The sequence below is a fragment of the Gouania willdenowi genome, chromosome 15 (assembly GCF_900634775.1).
Source record: "Gouania willdenowi chromosome 15, fGouWil2.1, whole genome shotgun sequence".
NCBI classification, from domain to species: Eukaryota; Metazoa; Chordata; class Actinopteri; order Blenniiformes; family Gobiesocidae; genus Gouania; species Gouania willdenowi.
This window is the reverse complement of record NC_041058.1, coordinates 1,517,872-1,541,000: the sequence shown is the minus strand read 5'-3', so window position 1 is coordinate 1,541,000 and position 23,129 is coordinate 1,517,872. Positions and strand designations below refer to the sequence as shown.

Genomic DNA, 23,129 nt, shown 5'->3' with positions numbered 1-23,129 from the left:
GTTTATAGCAGGGGTTCTCACATTTTCCCACGGTCATTAAATTGTGACCAATCAAGTTCAGTTTTTCAAAAAATATCTGTTGAAAACACAAATATACACATCCTTGTTTTTCTGCATTGGTGTTTTATTATTATTATTACTAGTGTTTTAATTAACTATTATTATTATTCTCTTAATTTATTTTTCTTTATAAGCCGCTCTTTGCTTTTCTAATTATCTTACGGGATGATTAAAGTTTTTTCTGATTCTGATATATATATATATATATGTATTTATTTAATTTTGACCAGCTGTTTGCGACCCACTGTTGGGTCACGACCCACCATTTGAGAATCACTGGTTTATAGGCAATGATTTTAGAATCTCTAATGTAGAGTTGTTTATTAAGTTTCATACATAATTTTAGTCAAATTTAAAAAAAAAAAAAAAACAGTCAGTGATTTTTTTTTTGAATATTTGTTTTTAAATATAAAAAAAAAATGAAATCAAGTAAAATGAGTTTTTATTCAGTATTTACTTAAATATTCTCTTTCCTTTAAATGTTTTTCTTTAAGTTTTATAGTTTTAATTGGATTAAAGTGTTAATTGTATTCTGATTACATTCACTATAACATAGTAAATGTGTGATAAATGATCAAAGTGCAGCTTATTTATTATATATTATGATATATTGTATATATTAGTGTGTTTAGTGATGGTATAAAATAAATAAATGCATAGTCACCGGTCATGGTGAAGATCCCCACCACCAGGTTGATGCCTCGGTTCCCCAGCAGCGCCATCTCCGTCCGGTCCCCGCCGGCCTTCTCCGCCTCCCTCCGGGACTTGATGGAGGCCCAGATCCCGGTGAGGAGAACCAGCAGGTAGAAGAGCATCATGACGGACACCCCGAGGACGTTCACGGCCATGATGGAGGAGAAGAAGGAGGAAGAGGAGGAGGATGAAGAGCCTGCAGCGGCTCCACAGTGAACGCATGTGATCCACGGCTGGAGCTCCGCCCCCAGCGGACAGACGCGGTACTGCAGCGCCTTAACGCGATTAACCGACCACGTGTTTTAGTCGGTTATTACATGACGAAAATACAAATAATTCATTTTAATTTTAGATGAACTGAGATAGTCTTCACTTGAATTTACTGAAAAAATTATAATTCGGTTTTAAATGTAGTTTTCATTTAGCTTAATTCGTTAAATAAATAATAAAAATGATTTAAAAAGTTATAATTTTGAAAAGAAAAAATTATTACGAGAAAAACATGTGATCATGAGATTTATGAAAAGTCATAAATCAGATAAAAAGAGATTTAAAAGTAGGAATTATTGGTTAAAAGCTAGAATCTGTCTGTCTATCTATAATCTATCTATAAAGAAAATAATCTCCATCTGTCTGTGTGTGTGTTACTCAATTATCTCTGCGGATCAGGTTCAGACTGGCCTGAGACTTTCAACATGGCTGCTGCTTGTTTCAAAGGTGTGCAATGTCAGATTTGTTTGGACTGCAATGATACGTTCATAAATTATTTCATAAATTATCTTCTTCTTCTGTGTGGTTTTACAGAAATTGGCAACCAAGGCATTACCACACGTCATACAGTTGTCCACCAGGAGCAGACAGTTAGCTGGGTTAGAGGCAGCCTGTAGGCACACCAGAAACAATCACTCTGACAAAAATTATGATTATGATGAAGTGACGGTGAGCAAAAAAGTTATAATTAATATATAAAGTCATGATTATGAGATAAGGTCATAATTGAGATTAAAAAACAAATCAAAAGTCAGAATAACATTAAAATGTATAATATTGTAATTTTAAAAAAAAAACCTGTAATCTGGGGTTTCCATAGAGTGGTTGTTTGGTCCTGTGTGTGTGTGTGTGTGTGTGTGTGTGTGTGTGCGTGTGCGTGTGCGTGTGCGTGTGCGTGTGCGTGTGTGTGTGTGTGTGTGTGTGTGTGTGTGTGTGTGTTGGATAACAGAATGTGTGTGACATTGAGCTGAAGGTGTGACACAGACATAACCCAGATAACATATGGATGTGGGCCACATCTGGCAATGATCCGGCACTTTTGGCATTTTTCTGGCTCGTACAAAACAGATGTGAGCCTTAAGTGACCCACAGCTGGTAAATATACGGCAAAGTGACACTCGTTATAACACATGACGTTAAATATATTTTACTAACGCACCCACGTCTCGCTCCACACACACACACATAAAAATGTAATTTAAAATAATGTGTAAGCTACAATTAAAAAGTATATATATGCATATATATTATTAAAATCATCCAATAACTGAAGGGTTGGGGGTTTGAATCCTGCTCTAGCTGAGTCATTGTCATTGTGTCCTTGGGCAAGGCACTTTACCCACATTGTGTAGTGTGTGAGTGAGTGTTGGTGGTGGTCAGAGGGACTGATGGTTCACTATGACAGCCTCACTTCTGTCACTCTGCCCCAGGGCAGCTGTGGCTACATTATTAGCTTACCACCACTGTGTGTGGAGTGAAAGAATAATGCACATCAATGTAAAGCGCTTTGAGTGTCTATGAAAAAAGCAATATATAAAATCCAATGCATTATTATTATTATTATAATCATTTTTATTCTTTTTAAATCATGTAAATCACATTGATTCTCGACACAAACACATCTGCCTTGTTTTGCTTTAAGGACAATGATTTTTTTTATTTTGGAGAATCCAGAGAAAATCTAATAAAAGTATTTATAATTCTTGTTTTTCTACTTAAACACATTAAACAGGAGAATGAAATAAAACTAAGTGAGATGGAACCTTCCACACTTTGAAGGATCCATTCTTTCTCACACTTTGCAACAAGCAAAACAGCTGAAGAACTTTCTCAGGAAACCTAGTTTTCCATCCTTCTTCTTGTTCTTCTTCTCTGCTTTGTCCTGCTCCTTCTGTTTCTTGACCTTCTGTTTGTCTGTCATGAGGATGAGCTCCTTCAATTCAGCGTTCTCCTTCACCAGAAGATCAATTTGCCGTTGCTGGTTCTCCTGGTCCTTGGTCAGAGTGAGATGTTGCTTCTGCAGATCTCCAAGCATTGTCTCCATGGCGTGGATGGTAGCATCCTTTTCCTGGAGCTGTTTGGTAGCCTCAGCAGCGTTGTTCTCATGGAGCTCCACATCTTTGTGTAGAACCTGTAACTGTGAGCAGACCTGGCTCAGCGTGCTCTCATGGTACGTGGTCAGAGTCTCCTTCATCATCTCCCATTCTGCTTCCATCTGAGCCACAGTGTCCTTATGGTGGCTCTCCTTCAGACAGAGTTCATGCTCCATGTGCTGCCTGTCAGCGTCCATCTTATGGTACGCTTCCTTTAACGCCACCACGTCCTGGTCTTTTTTCTCCAGCTCTGTGGTCATCTTTATCTTCATGCTGTTGAAGTCACAGCGTTCACTCTCCAGGTGCTCCACTGCATCGTTGACCTGTTGGAAAGCTGCCTTTAAGGAGATGATCTCCTGCTCTTTCATCTCCAGCTCAGAGCAGACCTTCTTCATCCAGTCTGTGTTCATCTGAGCTTTGAGTGACCGGTAGACCTCTTTTTCTACCAGTTCTTTGTTCTCCTCCATCAGCCTCTGGTTCTCCTCCTCCAGGTTCTTCATCTTCTCAGACAGTGTAGACGTCTGGTTGTCCTCCTCAGTCTTACACGTGTCTATGTATTGAGAGAATAAATCTCTCAAAGAGTTGATCCTGTTCTCAATGCTGTCAAAACTTTCCACAGAATCCTCCATCTTCCTCTTTGGATCTCCACTAACCTGTTTAAGTTGTAATTACTGTGTCTGAAAACACTTCTGTCCTCAATGAATATCACAGGTCAGACTGAAGATCAAAGTCACAGTGAAGACTTTTAGAAGTTGAAGTGGCTTTGATGTTTTGGAACGCTGCAAAAGCAGGAAGTGGCTTTCATCTTTTTAGATGATAGCTCATGTAGAACATATAGGGCCCTATGGATCAATTTCATTTTTTTCCAGATTCAATTTTTTCAGTAAATAATAGTTTTTAACTCCTGTGAGGAAATACAATAATAATAAAAGAAAACCATAATTAAACACAAAAAAATTAAATATAATTTAAAACAATGTGTAAGCTACAATTAAAAAGTATATCTTGCTGTTTTGCATGAAAGCTTTCATCTTTTATATCTTTGACCTCTAGTGGGCCACAGATTTTAGTCAGGAAAAAAAGAACAATATTAACATCATTGTGCCCTAGTTTTCAATATTAGTTCAATTCACCTAAATAATTTGATTTGACCCATTTTTGAGTAATTTAGAGGAATTTAGTGAAATTGTTTGTGGGAAATTGCAAGACTTGTGGAAAAGTTGAGTTCTTTCCACAATTTACAATTAAAAAATGACTGAATTCATGTGATATAAACAAAACAAAAAATAAAAGCCCTAAAAAATATTGAAGAGTTTCATCAAATTGGTGAATTTCAGATCTCTACAACTGGACTATTTGGTAATTTACACAATAAATTGTGTTTTCTGTCATTTTTATTTTGTCCTGTGAGCCGAATTGGATGCTCTGGACCAGATTTGGTCCCCGGACCTTGAGTTTGACACATGTTTTAGATGAAAGCCATGAAAGCTCATGTGTAACGGGATAAAATAAGAGGTTATACACACACACTAACAACAGTTTAATCCAACATCAGATATATGGGTGTAACTACGCAACCTCTCGTTATTTTTTGAGCTGTTCTGAGGGACCATAGTTGTTAAGTAGCTGCTCATGTAGCTCGTATTTCCGGGCGAGTAGCGCACGCTTCACTTCCAGTGTTTGCATATCGTCCACTTTTTCTCCTTCACGCTTTCTTGATGCGGTGAAACCAAAACGTTTCCACTCCTCTGACTTGTAGCCGCTGCATCATGCACAAGTTCTACAAACTCCTCCATTTCTACGTCGCTCTGCCATGTTTCCTTTCCTCTCTGACCATTACTAACTCCACTTTGGCACCCTCACTTTTCAATGTGATCACCCACAATCCAGACTTCACTAGCAATAAACAATTATTCTACTGAAGCACCTGGAAAGATAAAGGGATCAATAACTGACTCCATTCTCCTCCTGGTCCAAAAGTATGACATCGTAAACCAACAGTTTTTACAGTATTTACAGGTTACCTCATCTATCCAATCAAAATTGAAAAATAAGAACATAAACTTAGATCTTCCACCTCCAGCTTCTACACTTATTAACATTTCCTCATCAAAAATATACAAATTAATATTACAGACAGACACATTACCCTCTCTACCCTTAAAAAATGGTAATAGACCTCTCCGTTGCTCCTGATGCCAACTTCTGGTCACAAATCTGCAAGAACATCCACCTAATGACAAAAACTCTAATCTACAGCTGATCCACTACAAAATCATTCAGGAACACACCTAACTGGACAAAAATGTCATTGGCTAATTTAGGTGACGTGATAGGTGCACCACGTGACTTGAAGTTCCGTCAGAAAATACTCTAAAATGTTTATTTTTCTCATATATGTATTTTTAAAGGTGGAATTTTCGGTGTTAAATATGTTACTGCGTGTGTGCGTTATTATGGTTAGTGCTATTTATTGTAGGTGTTACGGTGCTGTTAAAATGTTTCCTCTTTGTGGTTGTGGTACCGCGTAGAAAGAACAGGCCGCCACTCTCACACACACACGCATCAGCCGCGTGTGAGTGTGTGTGTGTCTCACTACCTGTTTGTGGTCGCAGTCTCACACACACGTACTCACACGCATCAGCTGCACATACAGTATCAGCTGCGCACGTGCACCCATTCCTCACATCAGGTTGAAATGCGTGTCTCACGTCTAATGTGTGAGACTTGAAAGCTTTGCTAGTATATCAGTGAGAGTGTGCGGCTGCTCAGACACCCCTCCCCTCAGTCTAACTCTCCGTCCGGTGTTTACATTATAGCTGTTACTGCTAACTGCTAGCATCTTAACACAGAATAATATAAGAAGAAACACTCACCCTTGTGCAGAACAAACGATAATCATCGTAGAGCCGTGTTGTGGACTCATCCACTCACTAAGATAGTTTGTGATATAATCAGCTATTGGCCGTCAACAACTTCCAGGAACTATTTCAAACTTCCGGGAACTCTTCCGTTGTCGCATATCTCTCTCTAAACGGCTCTGTGTGCGTTCAGCATGTACAGTACATCCAAGGTGTGCATAAGGTTATATAGCATTTGGTGAAATTATCAGCGTTTATAATGCCGTGTTGACGGAGAAATGTGCATGTTTCACTTTGAGCATAGTCGCTACGTACAGTCATGGAGACAGAAGAAGAAGTGGACTACGTGACCCGTGATTTAAAGGAAGTTTGGGGTCACGGGAATAATTTTAAATAATCATGAAATATTAACTTAAATAACTTTGAGCTGTACAAAAACGTTTTTAATGTTGACCTTCCTTTTTAAACCCAAGCAAACTGTGACACAGTGACGTCATGAACCGGTGAACCGGAAGTAGCGCGCTCTATACCGAGAGGGAGCCGTAACCTTAAAATTAAAATGAACGTCAAATTACTCCAAAATAACGGATATTTGGAAGCGATTGACAAAGTTTCAGGTTGAACAGATACCGCGTCGATATTTGCTCCACAAGCACACACACACACACACACACACACACACACACACACACACACACACACACACACACACACACGCACACACACACACACACACACACGCAGAACTTTCTTGCTTTTACAGAGAGATAGACTGTATTTATATATATATATATATATATGTATTGTTCTCTATCTGTTCATCTTTTGTTCTTTCATTTCTATAACTTCCAGTGCATGACTTACACATCATCAGGCTCTGAAAATACATGTTCTTCTTTGTCGACACCTTTACTTCCTGTCTGGTAATGGTACACACATACATTTCCATGTCACAAGTTGCCAGCAGCAGTTCATAAAGCAGTGGCAGTTCAAGTGATGTAGGTTGTGTAAAATATAAAAACACAAGTTGTAATTAACCTTACAGTAACTATTGGTTAAAAATATTGAAAGGTTATCTCTGATCATTTCAGGCGACATGAGCAGTTGGAGGCGGTCCATCAAAGTAGAGGTGGGGGTGGGGGGGGGTTAACTGTAGTTTATACTGTAAGTTCAACCTGCAGTATCCTGAAGATAGTACATAGGTAAGAATGACACTAAATATCAATTCATACTGTATGTCAACGCACTCTCATAAAGTTTAAACTAAAGATGCTAGAGATGATCTTTTTGATCAGATAAAGACAAAGCGCAGGTCTTTTTCTCCATGATCTCCACTCCTGGTCCAGAACTCCAAAATAAACATTCTCCATATGTTTTCAACAACGTATCTGTATAATGAGCAACATGGCCTTTGGAAGAAGTGCAAGATAGACCACGAGCAAGTTTCATTTGGACTGGACTGATCAGTTTGGTTTTATTTTACCGTACCATGCTACTGTAATATACATGCAGACTGTCACACTGTGCATGATGCCAGTGATATCAATAATAAAATACTGATGTTGGGTGTATTTTGTTTTAAGATTGTGTATTTCTCAGAACAGACTATGAACATTACATGTGCTTCAACCACAACTATTAATAATAGTATTAATAATAATGAAAATAGTAGAGCTGAACGATTTTGAAAAATAACCTAATTGCAATATTTTTTCCCTCAATATTGTGTTTTAATTTGCGATTATTTTTTCAAGGTCCTCTTCTTATGTATTTTTCAACAAACAATCAATAAACCGATGTAATGTGTTCTAATAATATCAAGAAAATATTAGATATATTTTACATATGTTAAGATAAAGGAAAATGAAGCATGAATTAATATTAAACAGTTTGTTTATCTACTTTAATTACAGTTGTCAGCATTCACCACCACAGCGTAACACAATTCTGTAAAACACAATTAAAAACTAAAGTGCAGGAAAAATAAGAACAAATATGTGTTTTTCGGTAAATCAAAGTCCCAATAAAACCATTTTAATGTTGACAAACATGAGACACGTGACTGACGTGTGCGTACATACTCAGAGCAGAATCCATGTTGTTTACATATGTGACGCTTTAAAAATTAAAAAATGGTTATGAATGAACAGCTGTGAAGGGAAGTATGTAGTGTGTGTGTGTGTGTGTGTGTGTGTGTGTGTGTGTGTGTGTGTGTGTGTTGGATAACAGAGTGTGTGTGACATTGAGCTGAAGGTGTGACACAAACACTAAATCAACAGACGAGTCACAGAGGACAGACATAAGTGTCCTCGAGCAGGAATGTGACACACACACACACACACACACACATCCAATAAATACAGAAAAATTATTGCGAATCCATCTCATAATAATAAGAAGCAGAAAAATAAGTTGAAGTCACATGATTTCATGTCCTCAAATATTTCACTTTTATAAAGGGGCATCATAATGTGATTGTTAGGTTATTGCTAATGATAGGCTAATGCTAACACTAGACTAATGCTAACGTTAGGCTAATGTTATTGCTAGGCTAATGCTAACACTAGGCTAATGCAAATGTCAATGCTAGGCTAATGGTAATGGTAATGCTAATGCTAATGCTAGGCTACTGCTATTACTAGGTTAATTCTAATGCTAGGCTAACGTTATTGCTAGACTAATGCTAATGCTAGGCTACTGCCAATGCTGGGCTAATGTTATTGTTAGGCTAATGCTAATGCTAGGCTAACACTAACGCTAGGCTAATGCTAACATTAGGCCAATGTTATTGCTAGGCTAATGCTAACACTAGGCTAATGCAAATGTCAATGCTAGGCTAATGCTATTGCTAGCTTAATTCTAACACTAGGCTAATGTTATTGCTAGGCTAATGCTAATGCTAGGCTAATGCCAATGCTAGGCTAATGTTATTTTTAGGCTAATGCTAACGCTAGGCTAACATTAATGCTAGGCTAATGCTAACACTAGGCTAATGCTAACGCTAGGCTAACACTAAAGCTAGGTTAATGCTAATGCTAGTCTAATGCTATAGCTAGGTTAATTCTAACACTAGGCTAATGTTATTGCTAGGCTAATGCTAATGCTAGGCTAATGCTATAGCTAGGTTAGTTTAAACTCATTGTTCCAATATTGACACTTTGAACCCTTTTTACCACTTTTTCTGTCTGTTTTTAACCACTTTAATTTGCAACTTTTAACCAATTTTTGTCGTTTTTCACCACATTTTCAGGTCACTTTTAATCTTTTATTTCTGATTAAAACCATTACTTCCATCTTTAAGATGACTATAATAATAATAATACACGTTCCTGGATAACAGTGGATATTATTCAGATGAATAAATAAATGTGGTTATCACAGATTCATAGAACAATTGACCATCATTTTACTGACTTTATGGATGGACCCCAAAAATCTCCCCTTTATTCCCCCTTATAGATGGTCCTGTCTCTGTTATTTCTGTTTCCATGTGAGCAGCTCTGATGGTAGTTTCAGTTGTTCTGTTCAGTCAATAACTCATCTAATGTTTGTTCTCTATAATTTTAAACCAATAAATGTTTCTTTAAGAAGTTGGAAATGAGTCCAATGTGGATAAAATGGAATAAAATCCTGTTGGAACGAATGAAAAACAGCTCAGAATTGTAACTTTTTATTCTGGGACTTAAATGAAAGTTTCCATAGTTGTCTGAGCTGTTATTGTTGGATAAATTCATAGAACACGTCCTGCAGTCTCTGCAAAGACTTAGAAAGAATAGATCTGTTCCTGCCCTTGATTTAAAACGCAAAATTAATCTTTGGTGCACAAATAAAAAATGTGTTATTTAGTCGTATTTATTTATATCTGAATAATATCCACTGTTATTCAGGAAGTTTATTAATATTTGTGCTATAGTATATAGTCATCTTAAAGATGGAAATCCTTGTTTTAATCACAAATAAAATGGGTTCAAAATGACCAAAAATGGTGGAAAAGGTGGTCAAATGTGATTTTAAAAACCACAAAATTGGTTAAAAGTTGCTAATTAGAGTGGACAAATAGTGAATTTGGTTATATTGGCAAAAATAAGCATGAAATATGGTGAAAAGAGGTTAAAAGTGACAATAATGGGTCAACATATGTGACATTAGGTGGAAAAGTTGTGAAAAAAGTTCAAATGTGATGTAGAAGTGTCAAAAATGTAGCAAAAATACATTAAAAGAAGCAAAAATATGACAAGAAAATAGGTTAAAATATGGAACGTTTGGTGTAGTTGCAGAAAAATCGTAAAAATTCTTAATTTCTCACCTGCATCTGACGACCCCTGCCCAGTGTCTCGCGACCCCAAATGGGATCCCGTCCACACGGTTGACAACCCCTGCTATAATGAACATCTGGACATGAATCAATTTATATGGTGATAAAAACACATAAACATGTCCATTAACCTGAGTGTAGCTGGTCTATATTCAGTAGTTTATTCTACCAGCAGGGGGCGGTGCAGTCAACTCTATCATTAAAGAGCTGATATTTTACTTTTGATTATTATATTCTTTATTTATTACATTTTCCTTTAATTGAAACATTTGTAGTATTTTATATTATTATTCCCTTTATTTGATAAGGACAACACAATTCCATTGGTAACCTAGATGTATTGTTTTGAGTGTGATCTGTTTACAACCCTACTTCCGGGCCTGAGTTTGAAAGTGTCCGTTAGGAGCAGTTCAACATTCCCTTAATGTTACATAAAACACTTTATTTGGTTTTTTAGAAGAATTCCTATGTTTGTGTAAAACTTTTCACCCACTCACGAGGATTGTTCCATGTCTTTAGTTGAGTTATGAAGCAGAAGGTGTTTCATAGTGTATTTTTTATCATATATTTATTATACTGTATAATGTTGAACTTACACACATGTCTAGGACCCGGAGTCGCAGCAAAAACTGTGACCTGTGCGATTCTGTGACCCTCATGACATCACATAGAGCAGAGGTACGCAACTATTATCACAGCAGGGCCACAAAGATGTGTTTGTTTGATCAGAGGGTCACATGATCAACAGTGATGTCAGCATTTAGAATAATGAGCATTAATACAGGAAAGAACAAAGAGTTTTATTATAATTTTGTGTTTTTCTCTCATTCTGTGTATGTTTGTTGTTGTCTTGCTCGTTGTGAGGCTTTTTGTGCATTTCTGTAGTCCTTTTGTGTATTTTTACTGTAATATACATGTTTTTTGGAGTCACATTGTGTATTTGTGTCATTTTGCATTTTTGTGTATTTCAGTTGTTGTTTTGCTTGTTTGTGGCTTTTTGTGTATTTTTGTTGTCATTTTCTGTAATTTAGTATATTTTTCTGAGTAATTTTGTGTATTACTGTTGTCCTTATGTTCGTTTTTGGAGTATTTTCTGTGTTTTTTATTTTTATACTGTATTTTCCTGCAATGTTGTAATTATTTTTGTACATTTACATTGGGGGCCACATAAAAATAGAACGAGGACTGAAAATGGCCCCCGTGCCACCAGTTGCCTATGTCTGACAGAGGGAACAGGTTCTGTTCTCACTTTTACTGCTTCATGAGTTTCTATAAATACATCTTTGTAACACATGCATTTCCAGCTGTTATGGTTGAACTTGTGATCATGTGATCTCATGACTGGTGAGCATTTTTACTCTTTTTTGGACAAAACTTATTTTCCCACTTCATAAAACTGTAAATAATCCTGTAGTTTGTCCTCAGATTAAAACAGGCAGATGAAGAAAGCTAATGCTAACAGAACACACAGGCAGATCTGTGAACACAGACGTTACCTAACGTCAAACACAAAGGCTCGTCTGTCTTCAAACTGCTAATCTGGATTCTAGATCTAGAACGTCACGGTTCTCACATGGTGGTACGTGGTACGAGGAGAGGGAGGAACACAGAGTACGGAAGCAGTTTACTGGGATAAAACAATTAATTATAAAATATGAAACAGCCACAGCACAGACTTTCAAAAACACTCTGAAAGATACGAGAGGAGAAATTTAAATTTACAAACTACAAGTGGAACTGATAGCTTAGCCCCGCCCCTTTAACCTTTGACCCTGCTCAGCAAGCATCACTGTCTGCTAAGGTAACCAAAACACGTGGGATTGGTCGCTACATGCTAAGCTAACCAAAACACGTAGGCTTGGTCGCTACATGCTAAGCTAACCAAAACACGTGGGACTAGTTGCTACATACTAAGTTAACCAAATATGTGGACTGGTCGCTAAGTGCTATGCTAAACATTTGCCACGTGCTAAGCTAACCTCAACATGTGGGACTGGTATCTACATGCTAAGCTAACCAAACATGTGCAACTGTTTGCTACATTCTAAGCAAACCAAAATATGTGGGACTGGTGTGTACATGCTTCGCTAATTAAAAATGTACGACTGTTCGCAACATTCTAAGCTAACTCAAAACATGTGGAGTGGTTGCTACATGTTAAGCTAACCAAACATGTTGGGCTACACTAAACAAAACATGTGGGACTGGTCGCTACATACTAAGCTAACCAAACCTTTAGAACTGGTTGCTACGTGCTAAGCTAACCAAAACATGCAAGATTGGTCGCTACATGCTAAGCCAACCATATTTGTGGACTGGTCGCTACGTGCCAAGCCAAACTAATGAGTGTGACTGGTCGCTACGTTCTAAGCTAACCAAAACACGTGGAACTGGTTGCTGCGTGCTAAGCTAACGCAAACACGTGGTACTGGTTGCTGCGTGCTAAGCTAACCCAAACACGTGGAACTGGTTGCTACGTGCTAAGCTAACCCAAACACGTGGAACTGGTTGCTACGTGCTAAGCTAACCTAAATATGGGGAACTGGTTGCTACGTGCTAAGCTAACCTAAACATGGGGAACTGGTTGCTACGTTCTAAGCTAACCAAAACACGTGGAACTGGTTGCTGCGTGCTAAGCTATCCCAAACACGTGGAACTGGTTGCTGCGTGCTAAGCTAACCCAAACACGTGGAACTGGTTGCTACGTGCTAAGCTAACCTAAACATGGGGAACTGGTTGCTACGTTCTAAGCTAACCAAAACATGTGGGAATGGTGTCTGCATGCAAAGCTAACTCAAACATGTGCAACTGTTCGCTACGTGCTAAGCTAACCAAACATGTTGGACTGGTGTCTACAAGCTAAGCTAACTCAAACATGTTGGACTACTCACTACGGGCTAAGCTAACCAAAACTGGAGTTCCTTCAATCTCAGAGGAAGAAGAACATTTAGCGTTTTTAATACATGATGGAACATAAAATATCGTCTTCAAGTTTCCTTCTCCCTCTCCTGGAAAAATACACAACATGGCACACAACACAATCTCATAAATACACAACCACAAAATGAAAAAAGAAAACAATGAAAAACACAAAGCTCCACAATAAGAGTCCAGACGGGTTCAGAGTACGATCAGTATGTTTTAATAAGGTTTCAGTGCACAGACACAAACTTCTCACTGGGTTACAGTTCCCATATAGCAATAACAACCACGACAATATTATAATAATAACAATAACAGAAGGATCAATATGAAATCAGCATGTTAAGAACAATCTGCACTGGCTAATTTACACACACACACACACACACACAAAGAACGACAAACCCTGTAGTTACACAAAAACACAAGATGATATTCTTTAAACACGAAGCTTCGAACCCTTCAAGCAGCACAGTGTGTTACTGTACTACACATTATACCTCCACTCACACACACACATATATACTGTATACTGTATATGTATATATGGAGAAGTGTCGGCTGAACTTTTAAAACTATATAGAATTAAAACTATTTATTTGTAAATTCAAGAAATTCCAGAAATAAGTGAGTGGGACTTCCTGTTCATTTGGCCAGGGCTAGTGTAGCATATATATTATTTTATATATTATATATAGTGTATGTATATAAATATCAACAAAAAATATATGTATGCATTTTTACATATACACGCATCCTATACATACAGTATATATATATATATATATAGACACACAGTATACATACATTTATACATATATGTAAATATAAATGGTGCTTTCCTCTATAGTCTTATATATTTATATATCTTTCATTCTGGGTAAATTGACGTATAAACAATCAGAAGGTGAGACTCCTCCTCTTTCTAAATTATAAATTTAAAAGCACTTCCTACGAGCCAACATTTACCACGTACGATATCAGAGTTTAATCTTGCTGTTAGGCTCCGCCCCCTCTGAGTGCACGCTATGCACGTGTCTTTGGTCTGGGACTCGATCACATTTCATCTATTGCACTTTATTCATCATAGACACAGGTCGGAGGTACCATAAGGTGCTTCTTCTCATTGGTTCGTTCAACTTGAAAATCTGAAAATTTCACTTTTCAAAATAAACCTTGTGGTAACAAAGCAGAAATATGCATCTTTTCTAAACATAAATGTTGGTATTTCTTTAACTTTTAGTTAAAAAACTCCGATCTGGTGATGTTTAAAGGCTAAACATGGCTTTTATTTTGAAATGTAATAGTTTATCGCAAACAGAAAGTGACATTGTGTTGTTTTTAAAGCTATGGGGAATCTGAAATCTTCGTTATCTCCTCAGTGCACCTTAAAGCAAAATGTTTCTTTACTGACAAATTTTAGTTTGAAAAGTCCACAAACTGTTTCATCAGCACTTCTGTTTCCATTAAGCTCACAGCGTTGGAGTTACTAAAAGGTGTCGACGCAACTTTCATCCTCCGATTAGTCACTAAATGAAAATAGTGTATTTTATAACTAAAATAAAGGTTGGTTTTTTTTGTTGTTTTTTTTAGTTTTTTTTCTGATTTAAGGCAAAAAAAAAAACAAAACTTTTTCTAATGATTTGAGGCTGAGAGTTTTCAAAATAAAAGCCTCCCACAGAGCACTGGCTGCCAAAGTCTTTAAAGTACAGGATTTCTTTTTTTTGGTTTTTATGGTTTGAACTAAAGTTTTTAGCAGAAATACAGCAGCGTGAACACATCCTGAAAGCCTTGTAGGATTTATTGCAGCTTTTCTGCACAAATCTAAAGAAATCTTTAAGAAAACTAGAAGATTTATCAATTTTAGGCAAAAAAAAGGCACATTTCTGAATTTTTTGGCACTTTCTGACACTGAAGCTACAAACCAATGGCAGCAGTAAAGGGAAATGGAAACTTTTCACTTCATGTTAGGTTAAGATTTTTCAAAATAAAAGCAGGACTGCCAAAATCCTCAGAGTAGAGGTTTTTATGCTTTTTAACTCACGTTTTTACCTGAAATAAAGAAGCGTGAACACATCCTCAAAGATCTCTCGGATTTATTTGTGGCTGTTCTGGTCAAATCTAACGAAAACCACAAGATTTATCATCCAAACATCTCAATTTTAGGCAAAAAAGGCACATTTCTGATGTTTTGTTTCAGCACTTTTTGACTCTGAAGCTACAAAACCAATGATATCAGAAAAAGTATGAATTTTTTTCTTGATTTCAGGTTACGATGTTTCAAAATAAAAGCTTACTGTAGAACACGGACTTAGAGTTGAGGATTTTATGCTGTTTTTATGGTTTTTGACTCCAGTTTTTAGCTGAAATACAGCAGTGTGAAAATATCCTTAAAGTCTATTTATTGCAGCTTTTCTGCACAAATCTAAAGAAAACTTTAAGAAAACCAGAAGATTTATCGTCCAAACATCTGAAGTTTAAAGAAAAATTCATTTTAAAGTGTATTTTCAGCACTTTCTGATTTTAAAGCTACAAACGTTTGATTAATTTAAAAAAGACAAAAAAGAGCGCCATCTACAGGTGGAACAGAACAAACTGTGCACTTGAAGGGTGAACTCAGCACATATTAAGGCACATTACACAGATTTAAAAGCACTTTGAGAAATTCATCTTCACCTTTTCACAACACTCAATAATTAATGCTACATATGTGGAAACTTTTCTGTTTCTGTTCCTGAAAGCAGCGACAGATTCAACAGGAGCAGAGTGAGGAGAAAAAGTACCAGAACACCATCCAACAAGAACTCCTGACTCAGCAGTCAGACACGCTGACTCAGCACTGCCCTAAAGGTATGGAGGTGCATCTGTGCCACAAAGCTCAACCTGCAAACACTGATCCTGACTGAAACGTAGACGAAAAAAGATCATTTATGTGAAAACAAAAGGACAAATTATGACTAAAAATTCTGAGCAAAAAAGACACAAAGAGAGTAACAATGAATTCAGATTAAAAAGAAACAAATTCACGACTAAAAAAAGACAAAAAAAAAGAAAAATAAGACATTTTTTACAGAAAATATCAAAACTGCATGAAAAAAAATATAACTTAATATTTTTCATTCATTATTTGTCCTTTTTATGCTTATATAATTTGTCCTTATTTGCACAAAATGTGTCTTTTTTGCTGCAAAACATAAAAATTTATTTTTTTCTTCAGAATGTGTTTTTTTTGTTGATAGTTCTGTTAATTTCCATTCATAAAATTATGTTTTTTTTTAATCTTTTGTCTTTTATCGCACAAAATGTGTCTTTTCGTGTCAGATTTTGTAATTTATGATCATATTATGTCTTGCAATAGTTATTTTAATGTAAAAATGGTTGTTTTGAGAGGTTACGAGTAGGAAAGGTAATAAACTTGCATTAATGTGATTTGACTATTTTGTGAGTTGTGGCACAGACACACCATTGAAAAGTGTCCTGTAACATTAAAGTGTGCACGGTGCTGTTAGCACGGCGTGCACAGAGCGAGGTGGGCGGGGCATGGGGGGTACAGGGGGCAGCTCAGGTCACAGTAACCACTCCACAGAATGAGACTCTTCAGATCAACATGAGAGGCTCGACTGACGGACGCAAACCACGTCCAGCTGACCTCCTATCACACTATCACCTTTATTGTCTTTAAAGTGGCGCTAAAAATATATTTCTGTGGTTTCAGGCTCACACTTTAGAGGAAAATTAGAAATTTGATGGTTTATACTTCATATGATTTACCAAAACTAAGAAAAAACATCATTGTGAGGAAAAAATGCATCTTTTAACTGATTTAAATGTTCTTTTTATTTGGTTGATAAAATAATAAATCTTTTAAATTGAATAAATATTTAGAAAAAAAGGGACAAAACTCACAAAATTCAAAAGATTAATGTAGAAATGTCCAATTTATGCATGGAAATTAGCCCTAAATAGATTATATTTAAAATCACACTAAATTGCCTGAAATGTTTTGTTTTTTTCCCTTTAATCTGAAATAAAACAATGGATATCATTCACTAAATTCAAAACTTTTGGGAGGAAATGTTCAAAATTGTTTCATAGCATTTCTAAAAATCACATTTTAAACATTTCTTTCCTTTAAAATATCATAAATTGTTCTGAAATCACATTTTGTAGATTTTTCATTCTCTTAAAATAAGTGAACCTATTTATTTTCACTTTAAAAGGGTCAACTTTTACTGTATTATTACAAGCTATAAGCTTTTCAAAATAAGATGTAAAGTATTCTCACGTGGTTACTTATATCATTCTCTTTAAATGTACCATAAAATGTTTATTTCCTACATGCAAGATTATTTATTGCTGTCATTATGTCCCACTCCTGCTTTATTTTAAAATGTAATGTCTTATATAAATAGGGTAATTTACAAAAAGTGAAAATGTTAAAATGAAGATAACATCCAAAGCAGAAGCTAATTTTTAAAATAAGTAGACACTATCAAACTTCCCATTTTTCTTTAAATTGTGACCCTACTATAACAGTAGAATAAAAGCTTTTCAAATTAAAATGGAACCATAATAAGGTAGTTTAAAGTTTAAAAGTTTTTGTGACCACGAAGAAGCCTTTTAAGGACGAATTTCAGAATAAAAGCCCTCTATCCGCCCCTGGTGCTCTGTGCATACTGGTTACTGTACAATCCTGTGAACGTGTGCACGTGGCTTTCAGCGTAAAAACATCACTTTTGCTAAAAACACGCCTGCTTTCATCACGATTCATGTAAATAACAAAGACCCTGTTAAAAACACATTTAACAAACACACAAACGTACACATCTCCACTTACAGTAAAACACAACAAACGGCAGAAGTTTAACACCAAGAGTGCGTTAAATAAACGCAGTAACAGAAGAAAACCCATTAAACCAGTTTGTGTGTCAGGGTTCTACAACGTGGGGATCATGGCACCGGTTCTATGCAGCGTAACCCCAACAACCCCAAAAACTAGTGTTAAATTAACTCTCAGTCAGTGTTTTCTAAAATAATGTTAAAACTTTAAGAATTTTAACACTTTTAAAAGTATTAAACTCACACCAAAGAGTGGTTTTATAAACACTTTTCAAGGGTTAAATTAAGCACAAGTGAAATATTTAACACTAACACTGTAAATTAACACTGATTAGCATAAGTTAAATGTTTTAACTGTGACAGAGTAAAATCAACCCCATAAAGTGTTGGTAAGTGTCAATAGTTTTACAGCAAAAGTGTTGAATTAACTCAGACTCTATTTAAGACCCTTAAAGTGTAAAATGATTCATGAAGAGTTTTAAATCTTTCAAAAGTGTTAAACTCACACTAAAGAGTGGTTTTATACATTAACTTTAAACACTGGCTCTTGTGTAGATTAACACTGAATAGTGTTAAGATGTTTAATAGTAAAATACGCTCTGCACAGTGTTAATCAATGTATTTAACACTTCCAGTGTTAAAATTACAACTTTTTGAAAAGTGTTAAAAAAACTGATATAAAACATTGGACCGCACCTTATATTTTCTAAAATTAACACTAAACCGTGTTTTTAACACTGAGTAAAATACACTCACTGTTAATAGGTGTTTTTAACACTCCTAGTGTTAAAATTCTAACTCTTTCAAATGTGTTAAAACTGAAGCAAAACATTAGACCGAACCTTACATTTTCTAAATTTAACACTAAACAGTGTTTTTAACACTTCTGCTGTTTAATTTATAACTTTAACATCTCGATACAGACGATAGCGTAAACAAAATAATCAATTAAGATTGTGGTTTTATTAGGTTCCGTTAAGTGTTAAATGATTAAAGTTACCACAGTGTTAGTTTCTAACACTGACACTATTCAATGTTATTTTTATGTTATAAGAGTTAAATCAACACCGAACCGTTTCAGGCTCAGGTTGTGTTTTTTAACGGTGAATGGTTTCACTCTAAAACCAGCTGATGATACGCGGCTGTGATTGGTCGGTGTTGTCTGGCTACATGTTTGTCCTGCTCAGTGTCCCGTTATGTAATCGGCTTCTCTGTTTATTCAGTGTTATTCTTACAAACGTGTGCGTTTCCAACAACGCAAAGCTCCACACTATTTATGTAACAACTCGACACTTTCATTCATTCCTCTAATAAAAGCCCACATTTTGTAAGAACTTTTTGGACTTTGTGATGGTTAATACAAAATATGGGCCTTTCTTTGTACTTTAAAGTGTGAAATTAGTGTGAAAAATGTGTAAAAATGTGTAACTTTTACTGAATACAGGAAATTGGATTTTTATTACAAAATGTAGGCGTTTATTAGTGAATTTATTACCTTTTGTCAAGTTATCACCCACTGAGTCTATGTGTAATGTGGTGTAAAAAGCTGGACTAGAAGGAAGATGTTAGACATGATAACTGTTCTCTACAGGTAGCTGGAGGCCAGGGGCCTGGAGGTGAACGGGTAGAGGATTTAGGTGGCCTGATCCAAAGCTCTCAGCAGGTCTCGGCCCTGCAGCAGGTGCAGGTTCCCCTGCAGCGGGACGTTGACCTCGCAGTCGTAACGGGTCAACTCTGGCAAACAGGACGGGTCGAAGGACGGGCACAACAGACGACTGGCCATGGCCGACACTACGCACGCACGCACACACAGAGACACACACAGAGGCAGGAACTCAGAGAAGGAAACACCATTATACCAACCAGGGTTGGGCTCAATTACATTTTTAAATTATAATTACGTCTTCAATTGTATGTTAAGTTGAGGTTTTGTTTATTCAGAAAAAGTTTTTCAATAATTTTTTATCTTCTGAAGTTTTTCGACTGTCAACTGCCAGTCTTCCTCAGATGAGTTCTCCTCCTTTGATGTTCCTTTGAAGTTTCACTTCTCTTCTTTTCAATGACATTTACAAGCACTGGTAAAACTCCATGTTCCAGGATTTGTAGACAGCCCAAACAAATGACATCACTGCCTCCTCCATTGACAGACTACGCGCTTTTAGCCTCCTTACGCGCGGTGGGCGTAATAGATCCCTCAATGAATAACCCTTAAAAAATGTAACCTTCCTCTTGTGTTAGCTTTCTGTTAGCATCTCTGATGCTAACAGGTCAGTTTTGATCCTTGTCTTAAATCAGCTGTAAAATACACAAAAAAATATTATCCATCATCTACTTCATGTGTCAAACTCATGGCCCGGTGGCTAAAGTCGGCCATTAGGAGCATCCAATTTGGCCCACAGGAGGAAGTAAAAAACATGAATCATTGTGTAAATGCTGTGCTTTCATCACATGATTTCAGTCATTTTTAAAAAAATCTTTACATTTTCTTCAAATTATGAGATAATGTGTTCCTTAATTTAATAGAAATTGGTCACAAAATCAAGGCAATTTAAAGTGTAAACCCTATTGGGACTGATATCTGTCACTTATTGCTTAGATATTGTTTCTTACATATTTTTGTATTTTATGTATACGTAGAAGTGCAAACTAGGGCATAATGATTTTTTTGAAATTACTTGTTTTCCCGCATAAAATCTGTGGCCCTCTTGCAATAAACAGCTTCGTATTTGGCTCCTGAACTAAAATGAGTTTGACACTCCTCTTGGTTCCCTTGTTAGGCTTCCTAATCAATGAAAATATTGATTATAGTATTTTTGGTGTGAGCGTCTGAGCCTTTGTTTTGTCGCTATACCTAGAGATTTAAATGATTTTTAGATGATAAAATGATCCCTAAAAGAAGTGAAACCTGATATGAGACGTATTTTAATGATTGTTAACATACCCTGAGTCTTGTCTGCAGGCAGTCCGTGATACTCTCTGTAGTCGTGGATCTTCTGAGGAAAGCCTTTGTCTCTCGTCCCGTTTCCTGAAAACTGAGACTTTCTGTGTTGTTGCAGCGATCCCACACACGACTCCGTGTTGGCCAGCATCATCCTGCCTGGCCCCGCCTCTGAGGGAGGAGACAAGCACGTTAGCACGTTAGCCGCTGTGCTAACGGAGGACCACGGCATGTGTGTGATCACAGATGAACCTGCACTGGGCTCACCTCTCATTTTCTTCCAGCTGATCTCTGACAGTTTACCGTCCCCCTGAAACACACACACACACACACACACACACACACACAGTAAACTCACTGTCAGCACACACAGACACACACACGCCGCATCACCAGGACTCACCGCACACATCTGGTTAAAGGAGCGCTTGTTACCGTTGGACATGTGGGCTGAACTCATGTCTGTGACGACTGCAGCAAAATCACACATAGAGCTGAAAACACACACATATATATGAATAATATATAACCTACAGGATCATCTTATTATTATTATTAATATTAATAATAATATATATCATATTATTCATGTTATTATTAATAACAATAATAATAATAATAATATATAACCTACACATGTGTGAGCTACAGGATCATATTATTAATATTAATAATATTAATAATATTAATATTATTATTATTAATAATAATAATAATAATAATAATAATAATAATATATAATGTAAATGTGAGAGTGCACAGCTGCACGCTGCTGGGTGCTGTTTATCAACAATTATAAACTAGTATAAACATTATAAACCAGTATAAAGATTATAAACCAGTATAAACATTATAAACCAGTATAAACATTATAAACTAGTATAAACATTATAAACCAGTATAAAGATTATAAACCAGTATAAACATTATAAACCAGTATAAACATTAGAAACCAGTATAAAGATTATAAACCAGTATAAACATTATAAACCAGTATAAACATTAGAAACCAGTATAAACATTATAAACCAGTATAAACATTATAAACCAGTATAAACATTATAAACTAGTATAAACGTTTATGTTAACTGATGACCAGCTAACACTCAGTCACCAGTTAACATGATCACCAGTTAATTCAGTATCACTGAGGGGGCGGGGGAGATGTTTTGTTGTATCAGTGATGGAGCAGAGGCGTGGCCTTAGGGGACACGGACCGCTGAATGAAAGGGGGTCACCTGTGTTTGTGCGTGGGAGGTTGCATGTGCTCCTCTGCTGCCTGTGGATGATGCTGATAGGTCAGCAGAGGGTCAGGGGGCCACTGCATGGAGGACAGCGGTGTGCACGTGGCCTGGTAGGGAGGGTTCAACACGTGGCTCACATAGGAGACCTCTCCACGGTCCATGGATCCTCTACCCGTGGTTCTCTTCCCCCCGGCAACCCAGGGCTGGTAGCGTGTGGGGGGCGGGGCGTTGGGTGCCAGCGGCTGGAAGAGGCTGGTGATGTTGCTGAAGCTCTGCTGGGTGAAGTGCAGCGGAGAGTTGCACATGGACGCCACTGGCCCCGCCTCCACTGTCCCCGCCTCCACAGGAACGGACTCAGGGATGCTGGGGTTGAGCTGGAAGTCCTCTCCGTCCATGGGGATGTAGGGGGCCAGGGTCTCTAGGTCCAGGTCGCTCAGCTCGCCCTGACAGAGGGAGAGAGAGAGTTCAGCCTCCGTGTGTGGGCGGAGCCTCAGGTGAGAGTGAGAGTGGACTCACCTCAGTGTGGGAGGAGCTACTGACTCTTATAAAGTACCACTGTACTATATTTAGGGACTTTTATTCTGTTTTCAGGTATTTTAAGTCCTTTATTTTTTAAGTCTTTTTGTATTTTAAGTCTGTTTTCATGTAGTTTTATGTCATTTTGGTCAGTTTTTGGCCATTTTGTCTGTTTTAGCTGATTTTATTCCCTTTTGGGTCCTTACAGTTATTTTAGTCTGTTTTTGGTTATTCACATCTATTCCAGTTCTTTTTAGTCAGTTGTTAGGTCCCTTTAGTCTGTTGTAAGAACTATATGCAGTTTTTAGGTACTTTTAATTTTTTTTTTGGTCTGTTTTTCATGTATTCTGTCTATTATTAGTCTATTTTTGTCATATT

At 36.8% G+C, this 23,129-nt stretch overlaps 2 protein-coding genes across 2 annotated transcripts in view; both read right to left on the bottom strand.

The window, feature by feature from the left end:
- Positions 1 to 991, bottom strand: part of LOC114476715 (high-affinity choline transporter 1-like) — an 11,027-nt gene extending 10,036 nt beyond the window's left edge. Inside the window, exon 1 of the mRNA XM_028468568.1 lies at positions 725 to 991. Within this exon, the coding sequence (XP_028324369.1) occupies positions 725 to 908 (184 nt within the window). The 5' untranslated portion in view covers positions 909 to 991. The remainder of the gene's footprint in view (positions 1 to 724) is intronic.
- Positions 992 to 13,418: 12,427 nt separating this feature from the next.
- epas1b (endothelial PAS domain protein 1b) overlaps positions 13,419 to 23,129 on the bottom strand; it is a 38,246-nt gene continuing 28,535 nt past the window's right edge. The window contains exons 12-16 of the mRNA XM_028467772.1: positions 22,230 to 22,678; positions 21,395 to 21,485; positions 21,259 to 21,301; positions 20,995 to 21,162; positions 13,419 to 19,844 (exon numbers count right to left, since the gene is read on the bottom strand). Coding sequence (XP_028323573.1) covers positions 19,687 to 19,844; positions 20,995 to 21,162; positions 21,259 to 21,301; positions 21,395 to 21,485; positions 22,230 to 22,678 — 909 coding nt within the window. The 3' untranslated portion in view covers positions 13,419 to 19,686. The remainder of the gene's footprint in view (positions 19,845 to 20,994; positions 21,163 to 21,258; positions 21,302 to 21,394; positions 21,486 to 22,229; positions 22,679 to 23,129) is intronic.